General features: G+C 38.8%; 1 protein-coding gene across 6 annotated transcripts in view; it reads right to left on the bottom strand.

Moving 5' to 3' along the window:
* CDIN1 (CDAN1 interacting nuclease 1) overlaps positions 1-21,632 on the bottom strand; it is a 644,910-nt gene that overhangs the window by 437,470 nt on the left and 185,808 nt on the right. For all 6 annotated transcript variants that reach the window (XM_053697949.1, XM_053697953.1, XM_053697951.1 and 3 more), the window contains one exon: positions 20,771-20,843. In XM_053697949.1, coding sequence (XP_053553924.1) covers positions 20,771-20,843 — 73 coding nt within the window. The remainder of the gene's footprint in view (positions 1-20,770; positions 20,844-21,632) is intronic.

The following is a 21,632-nucleotide window of genomic DNA, read 5'->3' as shown; positions in this document are numbered from 1 at the left end:
TCCATCGAACTCTTGGGTATGACCCCAGCAAGCTTTCACCAAAGTAGAAACGTTCCCTTCTACATAGGACACCGTGCAGTCAAGAAGTCAGCAATGTGAGAATCTCTAAAGGACTGGAGACAGGAGAAAAGGCATCCCTAATTACTCCTACCAAAAATATCTTGATAGCACTTTCAAGGGTTGACAACGAAGGAAGTATCGGTGTCGTCCAATTAGCCAAAAACCTCATTTAATAATACACGAGGAATTTCAAGCATACATCTGAAGGAGATAACTTCAGCATCAGATGAAGGAATTAAACTGTCCGTATCTGAGATTTCACCCTCAGAAACTACCTTAGGCGAGAGAGAGGGATCTCTGTAGCAGAATGTGGAACAGAACCCAACTATCTGAAAAACTTTAATGTCCTCTTGCATTTTCCCTATAAAAAAAGGAAAAAACAGACAAAGCTGCAGATACCGCAGTGGGTACATGAGCTGCAAATTATGTAGGCAAATATACTCCTCCAGGAGATTGAGAGGAACCGCAGGGCACTGCATATGTGACACCATAAAGGCTTGGGACGTTTAAAGAGAAGCCGTGGCAATGCCTGAACAGCATCATCCCGGGAGACATGAGACTCAGATTGCAACAAACTAGGTGTACATTTCCTAGCTCTGGCTAACAAAAAGTATAGACCAATTAAAATGTCTAGAGATTTTGTATTGAGGAACAAGAGGCCCAAAGAAAAATACATATTTCAAAAAAAATATTTTATGTAACATAAGGGACATAAAAGTTTACCACAACAATCTGCCCTCCAAAATATAATGGACCTAAATGTTTGCCAACAAACGTTGTCCTTAGCTATCCCTGTTCCAAATACAAATTAATTCTACCACTAACCAAACTGGTATATAACAAAGAAATATGACCATCAATATCTAAAAACCAGTGTGTTATAGACAAAATGCAAACAAAATGTATCTGAAGAGTGAAAACGTTTCATTAAAAAGTACTATCACTTTAAGAACATAACACTCGCTTAAGATAGTACTAGCCTGGAATAACTCCCCATCTAGGATGATATAAACTCTATAGAATAAGCCTAAAAATATTCTAAGGCATACACAGCAAGATTTACTAAGAAACAAAGTGTAAATTTTTTATTTTGACACATTAGAACTCTAAAACATTCCACAATTACTCTCACGAATGTTAAATTGACCAGAGCTCTCTGGATACAGACCGAGTCCAACGCTGCTACGATCTCCGACGGAGCAGTTAAGAAAGTGTGGGTCACATGACCGGATTCCAACTATAGCCGAAATGGTGCCCGCTCTCCTTCACTGTGAAGGAGGCGGAGACTAGGCAACAACAGAAAAATGAAGCGCGAAAATTCTCTTGAACAACGCGCTTCATATTTAACACAAACATATGTCCTGAAAATAATAAAAATTGTGCCACTCCGTTAGACCTTCAAGAAAAACGGAGAAGACGTCTCACGAACAGTCCCAAAATTTAAAGATAATAAAATCTTACAGCATATGAAGAGATTTTATCCCGCAAACCTCATACATATGTCATAAATTATAAGCTTGCAATGCACGCTAGAGGAAAACTTAACCCCTCAAGGCCACATTAATGCCACAATAAAAACGGCAGCAAACCCTCAAATTTTGTGATTATCTTATTTAGGAAATACTATAATCAAAGTATTAACCCCTGAAGCTGTATGTCTCCTGTCACATAGTGCCTGCGTCCTGCCTGAAATATTCCATAATGGATATAAAAGTCCCAAATACTGATGCAGTCTTCTAACCCTTAAGTGCAAGTCCCCCAGACATAGAAGGCCAACGCACTTACCTGCATCTAGCCGTCCGGCAGGAGGACAGGTCACCTGGTTTGAGAGGCACACCTCCTCACATAGACCCGTGGAAATCAAAGAAGACTGAATAATCCTAATCAGGCTTTAAGGATACGGCAGCAACAACTATTTGGGAGGCGCAGTGAGGATTATACCCCACAAGTTCCCATTGCTTGAAAGCCACCACTGCTCTACTGAAGAGACTGATATGGACTACGGCTACACCCTAGGACAAAGCAGAACAATCTTGCACTGCTTGAAAAATAATAAAATCTTGCTTGAAGAATCTTCTCTCCAATACCTAACTTTACCACTTCCTTGCTCTAACGTAGGCAAAGAGAATGACTGGGGTTGGAGGGAAGGGATGTGATATTTAACAGCTTTGCTGTGGTGTTCTTTGCCGCCTCCTACTGGGCAGGAGTGATATTCCCAATAGTAATTAGATGATCCGTGGACTCATCGTGTCATTAGAAAGAAAGAGCTGTTTAACTTAGGGCAATGCCCTACAAAAGACCCTTTTAAGGGCTATTGGTAGTTTAGTTTAGATTAGGGGGTGTTTTTATTTTGGGGGGCTTTTTTATTTTTATAGGAATTAGGTTTATTTTTTTATTTTTGATCATTTTGTTTATTTTCTTTCAGTAATGTTAGAGTTTTTATTTTTTGTAATGTTAGATTATTTTTTTGTAATTTAAAGTTAGGATTTTTTACTTTAAGTGTAATTTAGTAGTAATTGGGGTTAATTTAGGCGGTGTAAGGTTAGAGGTCTTAGTAATTAAATTAGTTATTTGCGTTGTGGGGGTTGGCAGTTTAGGAGTTAATAGGTTAATTAGGTTTATTGCGATGTGGGGGGTTGGCGGATTAGGGGTTAATAGGTTAATTAGGTTTATTGCGATGTGGGGGGGTGTCGGTTTAGGGGTTAATCGTATAGCTAGTTGGCGTTGTGGGGGTTTGGCAGTGTAAGGATTAGGTAGTTTCTGTTGTGGGAGTTTAGGGCTTAGTTTTTTTTCTTAATACTTCATGTGGGTGGTTAGTTTTTTTTAATACTTCGTGCGGGCGGTTAGGTTTTATTTTCTATTTCTTGCGGGCGGTTACGTGGGTTGTTTTTTTTGTTGTTTCATGCGAGTTTTTTAATTATTTTTTAAGGCTTCGTTTGCCTACGCTGCATCCAGAACAAGGAACACCAGAATGCCATTTTCGGAATCCACCAGGATGCAACTTCAATGCATCCAGGTGGATTATTTTGGCTGCGCGCGCATCCAACATTCCTTTGAGGACGTGTGCGCAACTGGCGACAATGATAGACGTGTTACAAACGCGATTATAGTATAGATAATGAGCCAATACCACAAAAATATTTTTGAACAGCTTCAAATGTCCCACCTCTTATTCATAAAATAAAAAATAAATAAATTAAGCAATGGGCAAACTTTTGAATGTTTTTTCACAAACACATGGTAAAACAATAAAAATAATAAAACAAAAATAATATACCAAATATAGCATTTGAATTAGGGCTAGGTGATATGGGGGGGGGATCACAATTGCGATTTAATCGCGATTTTCTTACAGATTACTATAACACCTTAATTTTTCATTACAAAATGTATTTAACACTATTGTATTTAACACACACACATATATATATATATATATATATATATATATACACACACACACACACATACAGTGTATATATATATATATATATATATATATATAAACCACTAGAATGTTTACAACCCGGGAGTGGAATTAATGTTGGTCACGGTGGCTGGCTCCTTCACCGAGTGATTAGGAATTACTGTACTGCAGAGGCGCTAAGGCTGGATTGCTAAAGTCAGTGCACGTCAGCACCCCCTGTAACCCCCATAAGCCCCCTCTGTAACCTAGATAAGCCCTATCAGCTCCTACTGTAACCCCCAATAGCACCCCCTGTGTAACCAACATAAGTCCCATCAGCTCCCACTGTAACCCCCCAATAAGCACCCCCTTTAACATCATAACCACTGCCTGTAACCACCATCAGCCCCCAACCCACAAGTCCCAGCACCCCCACTCCCTGTAACCCTCATCAGCCACAGCGCTCACCGGTAAGTCGGCTCAATGTCGCAAGGCGGGCACGGCAAGTCAGCGGCGCGCGATGGAGCAATTTGGAACAGCTGATTTTAGAAGGTTGGGCCTCTTGCGCATGCGGAGTGACGTCACCGGAAGTAACAGGGATCCAAATTCTGAAGAGTTTGACAATTCGACACGACACCAGCCCGCCTGTACGTCATAGGTGACGTCAAGGGGGGCAGGGCTAAAAATTGCATACTCTTGCGGTTTTAAAACCGAGGCGATTAACCACGGTTTTAAATCGCATATGCGATTAATCGTGCAGCCCTAATTTGAATATATAAATGTAATAAAGAAATATTTGATTTTAAACATTATAGGAAGATCAATACTCTGAGTATGCAATCTGAAAATGATCTGTTTGAAACACATACTGTACATTTATAAATATTGACATTAAAATATGGCACATTTTCTAGTTCTAACTTACAGATGTATATTTCTTCATACTAGAAGTATATGTTTAAAAAACAAACAAATAAAAATGTATGCTTACCTGATAAATTTCTTTCCGGATATGGAGAGTCAACGACGTCATCAATTACTGTTGGGAATATCACTCCTGGCCAGCAGGAGGAGGCAAAGAGCACTCCCCTACCCATAATCCACAGTCATTCGACCAAAGGGTAATGGAAAAAGGAATAACACAAAAAGGTGTAGAGGTGCCTGAGGTTTAGTCAAAAATAACTGTCTAAATAAAGGGTGGGGTCGTGGACTCTCCATATCCGGAAAGAAAGAAATTTTTTATCAGGTAAGCATAAATTTAGTTTTATTTCCTCTATATTTCTCAACCAGAGGAAAAGATAAGTAGCGGTAGCCTTCTGACCTTTACACTTTCCTGAGAAACAAACAAACAGGGCAGAAGACTGGCGAAAATCCTTAGTCACCTGTAGGAAGAATTTTAGAGCACTCACAAAATCCAAGTTGTGCAACAGACGTTCCTTATGAGGAGGATTGGGGCAGAGAGAAGGAACAACAATTTCCTGAATAAATATTTCTATCCGAAACCACTTTCGGAAGAAAACCCAATTTAGTACGAAGAACCACCTTATCTACATGAAAGATAAGGTAAGGCAAATCACAATGCAAAGCCGAGATTTCTGAGACTCTTTGAGCAGAAGATATAGCAATAAGAAACAAAACCTTCCAAGATAACAACTTAATATCTATAGAATGCATTGGCTCAAACGGAGCCTGCTGCAAAACTTTAAGAACAAGGTTAAGGCTCCAAGAAGAAGCAACAGGTTTAAACACAGGCCTGATTCTGACCAGGGCCTGACAAAAAGATTGAAGATCTGGCACATCTGCCAGACGCTTATGTAAAAGAATAGATAAAGCAGAAATCTGACCATTCAGAGAACTGACTGAAAACCCTTTCTCCAGACCTTCCTGGAGAAATGACAAAATCCTAGGAATCCTGACCCTACTCCAAGAGTAGCCCTTAGATTCACACCAAGAAAGGTATTTACGCCATACCTTACGATAAATTTAGGTAACAGGCTTGCGAGCCTGTAGCATGGTTTCAATGACCGACTCAACCCACGCTTAGCCAGAACTAAGCATTCAATCTCCAAGCAGTCAGCTTCAGAAAAACAAGATTGGAATGGACCCTGAGCTAGAAGGTCCTTCCTCAGAGGCAACCCCCAAGGTGGCAGAGATGACATCTTTACTAGGTCTGCATACCAGATCCTGCGAGGCCATGTAGGAGCTATTAGAATTACCAACGCCCTCTCCTGTTTGATACAAGCAATGACTTGTGAAAGGAGCGCAAACGGAGGAAACAGGTATGCTAGCCCGAAAACCCAAGGAACCACCAGAGCATCTATCAGAGCAGTGTGTGGATCTCTTGACCTTGAACCGTACCTTGGAAGCTTGGCGTTCTGCCAAGACGCCATCAGTTACAACTCTAGCATCCTCCACTTGAGGGTTAACCTGGAGAACACCTCCGGATGGAGAGTCCACTCCCCGTGATGAAATGTCTGATCAGGAAATCCGCTTCCAAATTGTCCACTCCTGGAATGTGGATGGCAGATAGACAACAACCGAGCCACCTCCTTCATGGCTAAGGAACTCTGAGTTCCTCCCTGGTGGTTGATGTAAGCCACTGAGGTGGTGTTGTCCGACTGGAACCTGATAAACCGGGCTAAGGACAATTGAGGCAAAGCCATCAGAGCATTGTAAATCGCTCTCAACTCCAAGATGTTTATTGGAAGAGCAGACTCATCCAGAATCCATAGTCCCTGAGCCTTTAATGAGTCCCAAATTGCTCCCCAGCCTAGCAGGCTGGGGTCCATGGTCACTATCACCCAGGAAGGTCTCCAGAAGCATGTGCCCTGAGACAAATGCTTCTGAGCAAGCCACCACGGGAGAGAGTCTCTTGTCTACTAGTCTAGAAAGGTGAATCTAAGGAACTTGTGATGATCCCTGTGAATAGGAACATGAAGATATGCGTCCTTCAGGTCTATGTTCGACATGAACTGACTCCCATTTTGAAGGACGGTACCCTGAGAAACTTGTTGAGACACTTTAGGTCTAAAAAAGGGCGAAAAATTCCCTCTTTTTTGGGAACCACATACAGATTTGAATAGAATCCTAGACCCTGCACCCTTACTGGAACTGGAACAATCACTCTCAAGGAGGAAAGGTTGTGAACGCAGTTCAAGAATGCCTCTCTTTTTACCTGGTCTGCAGATAATCTTGAAAGGTGGAATCTGTCCCCGAAGGGAAAAATTTGAATTCTATTTTGTAACCCTGAGATACTATGTCCACAGTTCAAGGATCTGGGACATCTCGTATCCATGCTTGACAAAACAGGAAACATCTGCCCCCCACTTGATCCGATCCTGAATCGGGGGCAAACCCTTCATGCTAACTTAAACTCAGCTGAGGGTTTATTTGATTGCTTCCCCTTATTCCAAGATTGATTGGGCTTCCAAGAAGACTTGTACTGTTCCTGCTTGGAAGAGGGAGAGGAAGACTTTTGACCTTTGTAGTTACAAAAGGAACGAAAATTACTTTCACGTCCTTTAGGACTGTTCTTCTCGCCTTGTGGTAGAAAAGACCAATTTCCATAATATCAGAAATTATTTCTGTCAGACCAGGTTTAAACAAAGTCTTATCCTTGTAAGGAAGCGCCAGAAGATTGGACTTTGAGGTAACATCAGCTGACCTAGATTTTAGTCACACCTACGGGCTAAAACAGTGAAGCCGCACAGCTTGGCTCCCAGGCTAATAACTTGCATGTTAGCATCAGAAATAAATTAATTGGCTAGTTTGAGAGCCTTAATCCTATACTGGATCTCCTCCAATGGAGTCTCTATTAAAATTGATTCAGAAAAGGCGTTGCACCACTAAGATGCCACACTTGCTACTGTGGCAATACAAACTGCAGGTTGCCATTGAAGACCTTGATGAACATACATCTTTTTCAAATAAGCCTCCAGCTTTTTGTCCATTGGATTCTTAAAGGAGCAGCTATCCTCTATAGGGATTGTAGATCTCTTAGCCCATGCAGAAATAGCCCCTTTTACTTTAGGCACCGTGCGCCATAAATCTTTAATGGAGTCCGCAACAGGAAACATATTTTTAAAAAAGCCGGGAGATGGGGAGATAGGTATCCCTGGCTTCTCCCATTCCTGTGAAATAATCTCTGTCACACGGTCTGGAACAGGAAACACTTCCACAGAGGAAGGAACATCATAGTATTTATTAAGTTTACTAGACTTCTTAGGGTTGACAATGACAGAAGTATCGGAGTCGTCCAAAGTAGCCAATACCTCCTTTAACAGTACACAAAGGTGTTCAAGCTTAAATCTAAACTTTACTTCTTCAGTATCAGATGAAGGAATTATACTGTCTGAATCTGAGATTTCCCCCTCAGAGGCTACCGACGTATCCTCCTCATCAGACTTATGAGGGAGGGCAACCTGCGTAGCAGTAGAAGGGACAGATACCTTACTATCTGAAAATTTTTTAATTTTCCTCTTGCGCTTCCCCAACATAGGAAAAGCAGATAATGCCGCAGATACCGCAGAAGATACCTGTGCAGCAAAATCTGCAGGCAAATAAACTCCTCCAGAAGGCTGAGAGGAACTGCAGGGCACTGTATGTGATGCCACAGAGGCTTGGGACATTTGAGGAGAAAGCTGTGGCATTGCCTGAACAGCATCATCCTGAGAGACATTGGGCTCAGAGGGCAACAATTTATCTTTAAATTGAAGTGTTCTAGCTAAGCATGCAGCACAGAATTGCATAGGCAAAACAATTTGTGCCTCAAGGCATAACAAGCATTTGTCAAAAGACACAGAGTCTTGGTCCATTTCCATAATACTAAATAAAAATTCCCCAAACTGTAGAATTTTTGTTTAATACACTGTCACTTTAGGAATTTTTTAATACCACAGCCGCTTAAAGTTGTGCAAAATTTCTTTAAAATAATAAAGCAATCAAGCCCCCTACACCTCAGACATGCTGAGGTGCCTTGCCGTAACACTTATACACAATTTGGCTGCCAGAAGTCTCTAAATCGATCATATAGTAGATAGACACTGAAGAGACTGTAATTAAATGACGCCGCTCCATGAATATCCGACAGCAGAGAGAAGTCACATGACCGGCAGAGAGAGGAAACTACGCAAGTAAAAGGTGCACGTTTCCCTCTGCCTACAACACCGGAGCTTAATTTACACAAACGCTCAAGCAGTCTGTGAGTTAGTCTGTTCTAGCTAAGCAAGCAAAGAAAACCAACTGCCAAATTATAAATTTATACATAAATCTCTGTATAAAACATAAGCTACACACATACGAATAAAGTATTTCAACAAAATTAACCCAAAGAGGAAAAATGTCTCAAAGAGCAGATTAACCCCTAGTCTCAATATACATAATGTGCCTACCCACTGACAAAGAAAATCCTGTATAAAGAATTTTAAAAATGTCCCCATCTACTGCATATGACATATTCTTCTGAAGTGCAAGTCCCCAAGACCTAGAAGACAAAAGCACTTACCTGCAGTCTAGTTGTCCGGCAGGAAGACAGCTCACAAGGTGTGAAAGAACACATACTCCTTACAGAGACCTGTAGAAAAGGAAAGAACAGTAGTAACCAACTCTGGCTTTCTGTACCATGGGCAGCAATGTGTTAGGAAACAAAGCAAGGACTACCCCACAACTTCCTAACTGCTTAAACACCACCACTACTCTACTGAAGAGATTGACGTGGTCTCAGCTAAACCCAAATCCTTGCTTGCAGGGAAAAGTACTCGAAAAAGTAATTTATTTCTTCAGACACCAAACTTCATCTCCTCCATTGACAGAGGCAAAGAGAATGACTGCGGATTATGGGTAGGGGAGTGACACTTAACAGCTTTGCTGTGGTGCTCTTTGCCTCCTCCTGCTGGCCAGGAGTGATATTCCCACTAGTAATTGGAATGACGTTGTGGACTCTCCAAATCTTAGGAAAGAAAATATGATTAGCAGCTAGTACATAACATACATTTCGGATATGTTCAGTAAAAGCTGACTTCACAACAAAAAAAAACTCAAAACATCTGACAGTACAAGAAGCAGTGTCAAATCAAAAATTGGAAAAACGTAAGAAAATTACTAGCAGAGATTTAGCTAATGCCTGTACAGAACACAAGGTACCATGTAGATCATCTGCAGTAGTGTTCTGAACAGCAAACAGCAAGCTTTCTAGATCATGTGAAGGTCATCATGAAAGGTATTATTTATTTATTAAAAAGTAACAAGATAAATGGTTAAAAGTCATATGTAGCAATGTAATAATGGGAAAATAGCATTGTATGTGATGATGAATCCAAAAAAGCAACCTGTGCATCCACTTTTTATTCCCTGAAGCCTTTGTTCCCTGCACTTAGTGTTGCTCTTTTCCCATTATATAGGACAACAGAATAAGATGTGGGTGAAACAGTAATGCCATCATTCTATTAACTATCATTCGTGTTTGCATTATTATACTTTAAGTAAAGCTTTATGTATTCAAACTACTTAGTGCACAAATCAAGAAATTCAATAAAGATTATTCCCTATCTTACAAAAGGTAAGACAATGTAATTCACAAGTTCACCTAATTGCTCCAATCAATACACATTTTGCAGTGACAGGGGACCGTATTATAACTGTAATGAATGCAAAAACTAATATATATATATATATATATATATATATATATATATATTTGCAAATATTGCCATACGGTTTTTGTAACAGTGGGTACTTTGCATACTATTAGTAATATATATATATATATATATATATATATATATATATATATATATATACACACACACACACATACATACATATTATACATATACATACACATACATACAGTCATATGCAAAAGTTTAGGCACCCCTGACAATTTTCATGTATAAATAATTGGGTGTTTGGATCAGCAATTTCATTTTGATCTATCAAAATAACTGAAGGACACAGTAATATTTCAGTAGTGAAATGAGTTTTTTTGGATTAAAGGGACAGTCTACACCAGAATTTTTATTGTTTTAAAAGATAGATAATCCCTTTATTACCCATTTCCCAGTTTTGCATAACCAACACAGTTATATTAATATACTTTTAACCTCTGTGATTATCTTGTATCTAAGCGTCTGCAAACTGCCCCTTTTTTCAGTTCTTTTGACAGACTTGCAGTCTAGCCAATCAGTGCCTGCTCCCAGATTACTTCACGTGCACGAGCACAGTGTTATCTATATGAAATATGTGAACTAACACCCTCTAGTGGTGAAAAACTGTTAAAATGCAATCTGAAAGAGGTGGGCTTTAAGGTCTAAGAAATTAGCATATGAACCTCCTAGGTTAAGCTTTCAACTAAGAATACCAAGAGAACAAAGCAAAATTGGTGATAACAAAGATTATTTGGCATATTTAGTTATGACTGATTTAAAAGAACATTTCTTAATGTTTTTGACAATGTGGTTAAAAAAATTCCTAGGTCTGGCCTTTTGTATGTTGTTCTTGCAGGTGTTTTGCATAACCAACACAGTTATATTAATATACTTTTAACCTCTGTGATTATCTTGTATCTAAGCGTCTGCAAACTGCCCCTTTTTTCAGTTCTTTTGACAGACTTGCAGTCTAGCCAATCAGTGCCTGCTCCCAGATTACTTCACGTGCACGAGCACAGTGTTATCTATATGAAATATGTGAACTAACACCCTCTAGTGGTGAAAAACTGTTAAAATGCAATCTGAAAGAGGTGGGCTTTAAGGTCTAAGAAATTAGCATATGAACCTCCTAGGTTAAGCTTTCAACTAAGAATACCAAGAGAACAAAGCAAAATTGGTGATAAAATAAATTGGAAAATTGTTTAAAATTACATGCTCTATCTGAATCATGGAAGTTTATTTTGGCCTAGACTGCCCCTTTAACAGAAATTGTGAAATATGCATCAAAACGAAATTAGACAGGTGCATAAATATGGGCACCCTTGTCATTTTCTTGATTTGAATACATGTAACTACCTAGCACAGATTAATTGGAACACACAATTGGTTTGGTAAGCCCATTAAGCCTTGAACTTCATAGACAGATGCATCCAATCATGAGAAAAGGTATTTAAGGTGGCAAATTGCAAGTTGTTGTTCTCTTTGACTCTCCTCTCAAAACAACTCTCAAATGACCTGAAAACAAAGATTGTTCAACATTATGGTTTAGGGGAAGGCTACAAAAAGCTATAGCAGAGATTTAAGCTATAGCAGAGATTCCACTGTGAGGAACATAGTGAAGAAATGGGAGACCACAGGCACAGTTCTTGTTAAGGCCAGAAGTAAAATATCAGAGAGGCAAAGGATGGTGAGAACGGTCAAAAACAGCCCACAAACCACCTCCAAAGACCTACAACATCATCTTGCTGCTGATGGTGTCACTGTGCATCGTTCAACAATTCAGCGTATGGGAGAGTGATGCGGAAGAAGCCTTTTCTGCACACACGCCACAAACAGAGTCGCTTGAGGTATGCAAACGCACATTTAGAAAAGCCTGCTTCATTTTGGAAGAAGGTGCTGTGGACTGATGAAACAAATATTGAGTTATTTGGTCAAAACAAGGGGCGTTATGCATGGCAGCAAAAGAACACAGCGTTCCAAGACAAACACTTGCTACCCACAGTAAAATTTGGTGGATGTTCCATCATGCTGAGGGGCTGTGTGGCCAGTGCCGGTACTGGGAATCTTGTTAAAGTTGAGGGTTGCATGGGTTCCACTCAATATCAGCAGATACTTGAGAATAATGTTGAGGAATCAGTCACAAAGCTGAAGTTACGCCGAGGCTTGATATTTTAACAAGACAACGACCCAAAACACTGCTCAAAATCTATCTGGCATTTATGCAGAGGAACAAGTACAATGTTCTGGAATGGCCATCCCAGTCCCCAGACCTGAATATCATTGAAAATCTGTGGGGTGATTTGAAGCGGACTGTCCATGCTTGGCAACCATCAAACCTAACTGAACTGGAGATGTTTTGCAAGGAGGAATGGTCCAAAATACCTTCATCCAGAATCCAGACACTAATTACAGGCTATAGGAAGCGTCTAGAGGCTGTTATTTCTGCTAATGGAGGATCTACTAAATATTAATGCAATATTTCTGTTGGGGTGCCCAAATTTATGCACCTGTCTAATTTCATTTTGATGCATATTGCACATTTTCTGTTAATTCAATAAACCTCATTTCACTACTGAAATATTACTGTGTCCTTCAGTTATTTGATAGATCAAAATGAAATTGCTGATCCAAACACCAAATTATTTATAAATGAAAATCATGGAAATTGTCAGGGGTGCCTAAACTTTTGCATACGACTGTATGTGTATATATATATATATGTATGTATATATATATATATATATATATATATATATATATATATAAAAGTGATAATTTGTCTGCAAAGTTTCCTGCCATTATCAAGAATATCAACAATTTCTGATCCTGTGAGGACCTTTATAGTATTTTATTTAAAAATAAACAACTCAACATTTTGGTACCTTTATTAGATATGTTTACCTGTTACCAAAACAATGGGTTATTTACAACAACAAAGATTATTTGGCATATTTAGTTATGACTGATTTAAAAGAACATTTCTTAATGTTTTTGACAATGTGGTTAAAAAAATTCCTAGGTCTGGCCTTTTGTATGTTGTTCTTGCAGGCAATGTCTTCTGGAAGAGGAACACACAGTGTATGTTTTGTATTGCATCCATTTAAACCAACAAAAACCCTGCTTTGATTTTGAATACAGGTTTAAAGTCTTGTAATGAGATAAGCTTGTTGCCATTTAATAAATAGTAAAACATCAGTAAAGACATCTCATGTACACGGATTTGTTATGCAACAAAATTGCATATTTATACTTAGGATAAAATGAAAATATTTTAGGACCATCTGTTAGATACAACACCATGCTTATATTGTAAGATATAGCAGGGGTGCTCAAAAACAATTTATTTCATCCATGGGTTTTTGATAAATACTCCTCCCTTGGCGCCTTTATCTAAATACTAATCCACAACATTTCCAGAGGTTAAAAAAGATTACTGTTTAGGCAGATGGTGATTTAATGGAGAGAGAAGGTATATCTACATATTTTATGAGAAAGGGGAGTGTTCTGTCACCACCTAATAAACGTATTATGTGGAAAATCTGACTGTCAAAAATAATACAAAACACACACACATTTTGCAGCTGTAAAAGCCGCAACTCTGGGAACACTTTCAAAAAGATTTTAGAGTTTGTTTGTGGGAATTTATACCAATTCAGCCAAAAGAGCATTTCTGGGGGGGCGTGTCCGGGCTATAGCCCAAGATGGCTGCTAAACTGGGAGCTCTGTGAATTGGACTTACAACCCGCCTGTAAGCTAACGATTGAAGTTCCAATCAGCAAAAATGTATACTTCAGGACACAGTGGACTCTTAGCTGAATGGAATTATTTACTTCTTTTGCAATAAAGAGACTTCCCAGACCGAACTGCTGAGATTTTCTGGCGGCTCCCTAGGAGAGAGATTTCAGCTCCCCCCCCCCCCGGGAAACCGGGTAAGCAGAGTGCACTGGAAAAACTCTGCATAAATGTTCTCAAGCATGGAGGATGACCTGTACAAGAAGTTTCATGCTCTGTTTATTGAATTTGAGCAACAGATGCACTGCCGATTTGATCGCCTTATGGTCCTAGCAGGCGCCCCTACAGAGAAGAATTTAGGGCCTATAGAGACCAGGGACGCAGTTGTGAAGGAGCAGCATGGCGCTCAGGAGTTGCGCTGTAAAGGCGCTCCTGTTGGTATTTTTCCATTTGAGAGGATGCAGCAGGAGGTTAACGCTACAGAGGCATGTTTGAGAGGCGCATGTGAACCGAAGGCTCAACGGGACTTCAAAATGCCTGAGAGGAATATGACTGAGACCGGAGGGTCTCTTCCCGGCAAGCAAGACACAGAGAAGGCTCGTGGGGATTGTCCTGCGGGGGATATTCAGAACACTGCAACTTACTTGGCTGTCTGGGGGAGAGCGGCTGGCCCCTCAGTGTACAGCGATGCAGTTGAGTACCGAGTGCTGATGGCCCGCTGCTGTCCTATTACCTTGGGTTTTTTCAGGAGCTGTGATTCGGAGCAGCAGGGGGCTCTGAGAGGAAAGACTGATTCTGCCGTGACGCTTCTTCAGACCAAGTTGGTACTTTGCAGATGCTTTAGAGCCGGTATCGGCTAAACAGATATGTATCCGTCATACAGCAGAATCGTTCCCATAGAACTGGAGCAAGACAGATCTGCTTTTATGGTTGTCATGCTTTTGAGCCCTTTAAAGTTGTAATTTTATGACGGCCTTATAGCCTGAAGTACTTGTTTACGATGCACGCAACCCATATTTTGTAGTAAACATTGTTAGCTACCACATAAAATGAGATATTTGTTTGGCATGCAGGGGTACTTTCAGGGTCATAATCCATCAATGCTTAGCTTCTAGATTTGCATGCTTATTAATATAGGGAATATTCATGTATTGGTATCACTGTTAGTTCTGCCTATGTCTAGCTCTCATTGTTATCTACTTTGATTTCTATCTGTTGCCTCAATATATGACAACGAGGAAAGTGATTGCAATGTGAGGGCACTGATACATATATAGGATTGCTACCTTTATTTATTTTACTTGTCCACTAGTTTGTCTACATGTAGCTATCCTAGACTGAGAATGGTCCCACAAGATTTAAGGTTCCCCCCTATCTGACCTCTATTCTATTCCCTATTGTTTTCTTATTTGGAGATGTTTCTGTTGTCCGCGGCCGGGACGGCAGAGTACATATGTAATGTTGGTGCAATTGAGGGAGTATAACTAGTTAGCTAATCTAGTCAGTTTTGGCTGGGATGGGTTTTATAGGCTGATATTTGAACATGCTAAGCAGTCAAGGATAAAGAGAGAGCTACTGATAGTTTATGTATGTATATTATATTATGTTACTTTAAAAACTTGAGGTCCAAGCGACAATATTACTGCAGGTCCGATAGAGGTCTGCACCCCCCCCCCCCCCAGATCAGGAGTTCAAGGTTTTAGAAGTCCATAGTAGTGCTAGCCCTTACGACACTATGTACAATAACTCTAGTTTATTTCAGTGGCCTTGATGGGACCTATACATCTTGCTGGAGCTTTACTAATATGCTGGGTCTTAGAGGGGCTCGCATCTTTCACCCCTACATTTACCTCACATTTTTCTTTCTCACCTGTGGCCCAGGAGTGGCCGCACATTTTTAATGGAGGTTTACTATTTTCAAGTCTTACATATTTTCAGGGGGTTTGGTGACAAAATGTTTATAACATATGCTATTGATTTCTCGTGTTTGAATGGGTTATGTTCTGATGTAAAGGTGTGGACACTTTTTCTAATGTCTACCTCACGGTAGAAAATAAGATGCTTACTATTATTGCCCATGTGTAGAGTCTACTGACTGTTATGTTAGGTTACTTGCTGCTGCTAAGAGGTTAACGGTTTGACACCCCCACATAACTATATAGTAATGTATCTACAGACTTAGGTACGTGGCCTCTGAGCGGAGTATCAGGGTCTCACAGAGTCTACCAATTTCCGTGGTACGCCATTTAATTTCTATTTTGACAAGAGGGTTATAGCTGTAACCTCAGATGCTAATGGGCACAATTTATTCTCCATGGATATATATAGTTGCATTTATGGTATGGACACATAAGACCTAATTCTTTCCTTAGAGAGCTCTGTTACGAAATCTAGGTTGAATGATGATCACTTGTCATGTTACTTTATTTTTGTCCATGTTTCCATGTTTATATAGAAAAAGAGGTGCCGCACACGGCCCACTGTAACTCCTGTTGTGCAGGATTTCATACCGCTTACAGTTCTATGACATGCATGTGTAACACAAGATTTGATGTATGTATTTAGGCATGTTGCCGTGACACTGTATGATGTTATATGTATTTCATTGTTACCTCAATAAAAACTATTTAAAAAAAAAAAAAAAAGAGCATTTCTAAGGTAAGAAACTGATGTTGGACGACAAGGTCTGGCTTCCTATTAGTGTCCCAATTAATCACAAAGGTGTTAAAGGGTGGAGGTCAGGGCTCTCTGTGTACAGGCCACTGGAGAGTCTTCATAGACCTTACTTTGTACACTGGGGCACAGCCATGTAGGAATAGTTAAGGGCCTTCCCCAAACTGTTGCCACAAAGTTGGAAGCAGCCAGTTGTCTTAAATGTCTTTGTATCCTGTAGAATTAAGATGACCCTTCACTGACACTAAGGGGCCTAGCCGAAAACCCTGAAAAAACAGCCCCAGACCATTACCTCTCCTCCACCGAAGTTTACAATAGGTAATATGCATTCCAGTAGGTAGGGTTCCCCTGCCAATCCTCCCATCAGACTACCAGGTAGTGAAGTGTAATTCATCACTCTAAAGAACATGTTTCCACTACTCCGGAGTCCAGTGGAAGATTGCTTTGCATCACTCCAGCTGATGCTTGGCATTACTCATGTTGACGTGAGGCTTGTGTACAGCTGCTCGGCCATGGAAACCCATTTCATGAAGCTCCCTATGCACATTTATTGTGCTGATGTTGCTTCAAGGGGCAGTTTGGACCTCTGTAGTGAATAATACAACAGTTTTTATGCACTACATGCATATTTTGGCCATATAGTGTATATTAGGGAGATGTGTTCAAAGCAATACATAAACACAATTACAGTTGTGATAGGCTGAAAACCAGTGAAAGAAAACAGCCCAACTAGTACCCCACTAGGGAGGCAGATTAAAAGATCAGGTACAAAAACAGAACTCACCTTAATAAAAACTCTTTCTGCCACTTGTGGTTTAGAAGGCATATAATTGGGACAGATACAGCTTATACATTGCTGAACAAGCACTGAAGGGAAAGGCATTCATCATTTTAATTGCGTTGTCTTTAATTATGATTAGGAAACGGAGCTAGAGTTGAAATAGAAGTTATTGAAATGCTACATATTATTATTCAGACTATTTGGCGAGATGTAATTCTATATTTTTACATTAGCCGGTTAGAGAATCAGCAGAGGTATAAAGGTATGGCTTGTTACACTATCCTGCCCCAAAGAGGTTAATGCCAAGGGAAGCCAGACAGTGCAAGTGTTGCATTATTTGTGCTGCCCTGAGCAGAAGATCCTGTACAATGGGTCATTATGAAAATCTAATGGGTGAAATCTAATTATTTAATATATACATAGATCCAATTAAACTTTGCAGAGATATGTTGCTTAACCCTTTCAAAAAAGTAGTTCACAGAATGAGGTGTTAAAAAAGTTAAGTAGACAGATAAAGTATAGAACAAGCACACCAAGTGTTGTATAAAAAAGAAACATTAATAGCCATGAAATTTACGGTCAGTCTATTAACTTTGCAATTACCCCACTCAATGAATTTTGCTTTACTGGGTCTGATATGGGCTAATCTGCCTGCTTTGCCCTTGTGCTGGCTGACGGGAGTCAGATAGCAGTAGGTCCAAAGCAATCAGACGGCCTGACGTTGACAAATGGCCAAGCTGCGGCAGACTTCTGGAGAGGGGAGGGAGGGAGTGGTGAGACATTCACTTTAATCTCTTTCTTGATTAAATCGAAAGCCGTGCTGTTCTGACATCATGTGATTTGCTCACAAAGCGTCGGCGCGTTACAGCGTGCTGGGTATAAAATGTAATATTCTCAGATCTTTGGAAAGAGTGAATATAACACCCTATATAACAAGGAACTCAGTCAAGAAACCAAGGATCCAAGAAATGGTTTCTGGTAGCAGCATTTATCTTTCATTTCCAACTGCAATTTACCAACAACATTTTGCAATTGCAATAATAATTGATGAACTTATTTGAAAACACTGGCATCACCCCATTTATATATTTTTTCAGGAACTCTGAGGAAATGTAAGCATTCATACACATTATGCGTAAAATGCATAGTTCAAATTGTAAATAAATGAAAAGATAAATAATAAATGTGAATTTCCAGCTGCTGAACATCTACAGCACCCACTTACACTATGTCCAGCTGCTGAACATCTACAGCACCCACTAACACTATGTCCAGCAGCTGAATTTGTTACGTGGAGAATTCTTAACTGGCTGTAAAAGGCTGCTGCAAAGAATAGCAATCCTTTAGTCTATTGATGTATTGTAAAGCACACAGGGTTTAACTTTCCACGGTACACAGCTTACAATGGAGCTTTAAAGGAAGCACAGTATTGCTGCATTAAGAAGCAGAAGAGATGAAACCCACAAAGAATTATTTGCTGTCTTTCTTCTTTATTGTTAGATTACCTATGTGCCTAAAGGCGGGACTCAAAAGGTAAACATAACACCAGGTAATAAAAAATGCAGGCGATGGAACTGTCTTTTTTTCACCAGACTAGGCAAATATTTATGGCGTAGTTGACAAACTCGTGCCTAGTAAAAGAAGCAGCAGAGAGAGCAATTACCCTGATATTCATGGCTCACTTTGAATATTGCACTGAACATTACTCATAAATCTTTTACGAGAAGATCCCCTGAGCTCACTTAACAGCCAGTTTTAATCATGCAGTTGACACAGAGAAAATAACAAAATGTATTTTTTCAGTGGCAAATTAATTTAAGTTTGAACCTCCTCCTGAAGCGCTGCTCTTTTCATCTCCTCTCATTTTATTTTTTTATTATTATTAGTAGCAGAGTATTTCCTCCTACCCCCTCCGTATTCATAGCATCAGGAGGAGGATTCCAAGGAGGAAGGACAAAATAACACCAGCAAGGAATTCACAAGAGGAACAATAGCATTTTATCGCTTTATGTTTATATATTTTATTTCTTGCAATGCACAAACAGTTGAGCGTCAGGCAAATACTTGTGCCTATACGAGAAGCACAGGCCTTTAAATAAAACAAAAAACAAACTCAGTAACGCTGCAAAAACTATAAACTGGAAAGCAAACTAAACGTTGTGGTGCATGTAAAATATAAATAGTTCTATTTATACACCCAAATATAAAATATGAATAAAAATATCAACACAAGCATACACAACTGCTAACAGTACATGGTGCATATAAACAAACACACAAGTTACATTACACAATTGTAGTTTGTATATTTATGACACATAAATGTAATGTTTAATATGTACTAATTATAGCATATTGAAACAATATTTAAAAACACCTCTACATTTTAAAACAATGTAATAATAATTTTACTGCCTCCATATAAGAGAGTAACACAGGGGTAAATGTGTAATTTAAATACCGTAAATAGGTAATTTTTCAGTATGTCTGAAAATGTGAATGCCACATATATATTTATTAAATACTGGCAAACAATATTGAAAACATATCCATGTGTGACTTCAATAAGACCAATGGTAGGTGATGTAAATAATATTTTGGAGAACTGATTTTAATAGAATATCAAGATTTAAAACATTAAATTATCATTTAAAACTGATTTGATCACAGATAATACTGCTAATGCACCATTAAAAAGAATAATATGAATGTGTGGTATCAATAATACCATGAATATGTGATTTACAAAACACCAGGAATGCAAGGTTTAAATAACATCTTGAATGCACAACTTAAATAATTCCATGAAAGCATGATTTAAATAATACAAGTGATGCATGATTTAAATATTGTAAATGTACAACCAAATATAGCAACATGTGATTTAAATAAATACATGAATGCCTTATTTCAATAATATTCTGAATGTATGATTTAAATAATAACAGTGTTTGGGATTTAAATAACACAATAAATGAGGAATTTCAACAAAACCATGAAGGTGTCATTAAAAAAACATAAATGTATAAATGTGTTGTTATATAAAAACATTCAATTTATAAACTGTTTAACACCTTTAATGTGCGATTAAAATAAAAACATCTATGTTTAATGGAAATTATACAGTGAATGTTTCTTTTAAGTATAACATTGAATGTGTGATTTTGAGAACGCCCTAAATGTCTGATTTCAAATATTGTACGAAATGATGTATCCAATAAGCGATATGGCTTGTGGCCCTCTACTATAAATTATTTTCCTTTAGAATAAAACATACTTCACGAAAACAGCAGAATACGCATGCATAAACAAAAAAAATCCATATATTTATAATTTGTTGAGGAGACCAAGTGTTAACGCAGTAATTCTAAGTTCGACATTTCCCATCATTACATTCTGATAGATAAACCGCAACGCCCACTGAGATAATCTTGTTGTTTGAGGAGAGTTAAGTCAATAAAAGCAGTTACTCACGTGTGAGCCCATCCTGATCTTTGAGGGACCTCTCTAGTATGGTACGTGCCATGAGAGCTGGGGAGAAATCCACCTACAAGACATTTACAGGGTCATGTACCATAACAAAACATATGCAACATTCAGCTAATTATACTCTTCATATAGAAGAACGGTGAAAGTGTTACTGTACAATGACTGGATTGCAGTCGCTGTTTCTGGAGCTTACATTCTAATGTTTGTAAACCACAGTAATTTCATAATATCAAATATGAAGCTGACTCGGTTATGTGCAGACAGGGTTAATAATTGTGTTATTTTTATTATCACCTTTTTTTAAAGCGAAGTCCCTATTCTAATCTTGATAAAAAAAAAATACATTGTTACTTGCTTTCATATTTTTGTTATTTTGATGGCATTCTATGAAGAATGCATTAAAAAACTATTTATTTTCTTTATCCAAATTTTTTATTTTTTTTATTTTAAATATGAGAATGATCAAAAAATATTTTTCACACATAATATTGCTCGTTTTTCTCTGATATTTTATAGTATAGATATTAGGAATGAAATATCCCGTCTCTTTATAGTAGAGTGACATAAAATAGCAATATTACTATTTCCTCTATGCTATGGGAACAGAAACCATTCATTTACAACAATCAAACATTTGCTGGTGTGCTTTCATCAAGCCCTACAACACTTTCTTCTCCTGCTCCAGAGGATATGCTGCCTATTTTCCATTACCGTTCTTGTTTCACAGACTGAATACCTATCATTTCTTGTGGACGTATTTCAAGGTTTATATGGTCAGCTAGAGATCTCTGGTGGTACAATGTGGGCATTCCTAGTAATGCAAGAGCTCTGGATATGGGATATAAAA

The sequence above is a fragment of the Bombina bombina genome, chromosome 1 (genome assembly GCF_027579735.1).
Source record: "Bombina bombina isolate aBomBom1 chromosome 1, aBomBom1.pri, whole genome shotgun sequence".
Taxonomy (NCBI): domain Eukaryota; kingdom Metazoa; phylum Chordata; class Amphibia; order Anura; family Bombinatoridae; genus Bombina; species Bombina bombina.
This window is presented reverse-complemented; position numbering and strand designations above follow the sequence as displayed.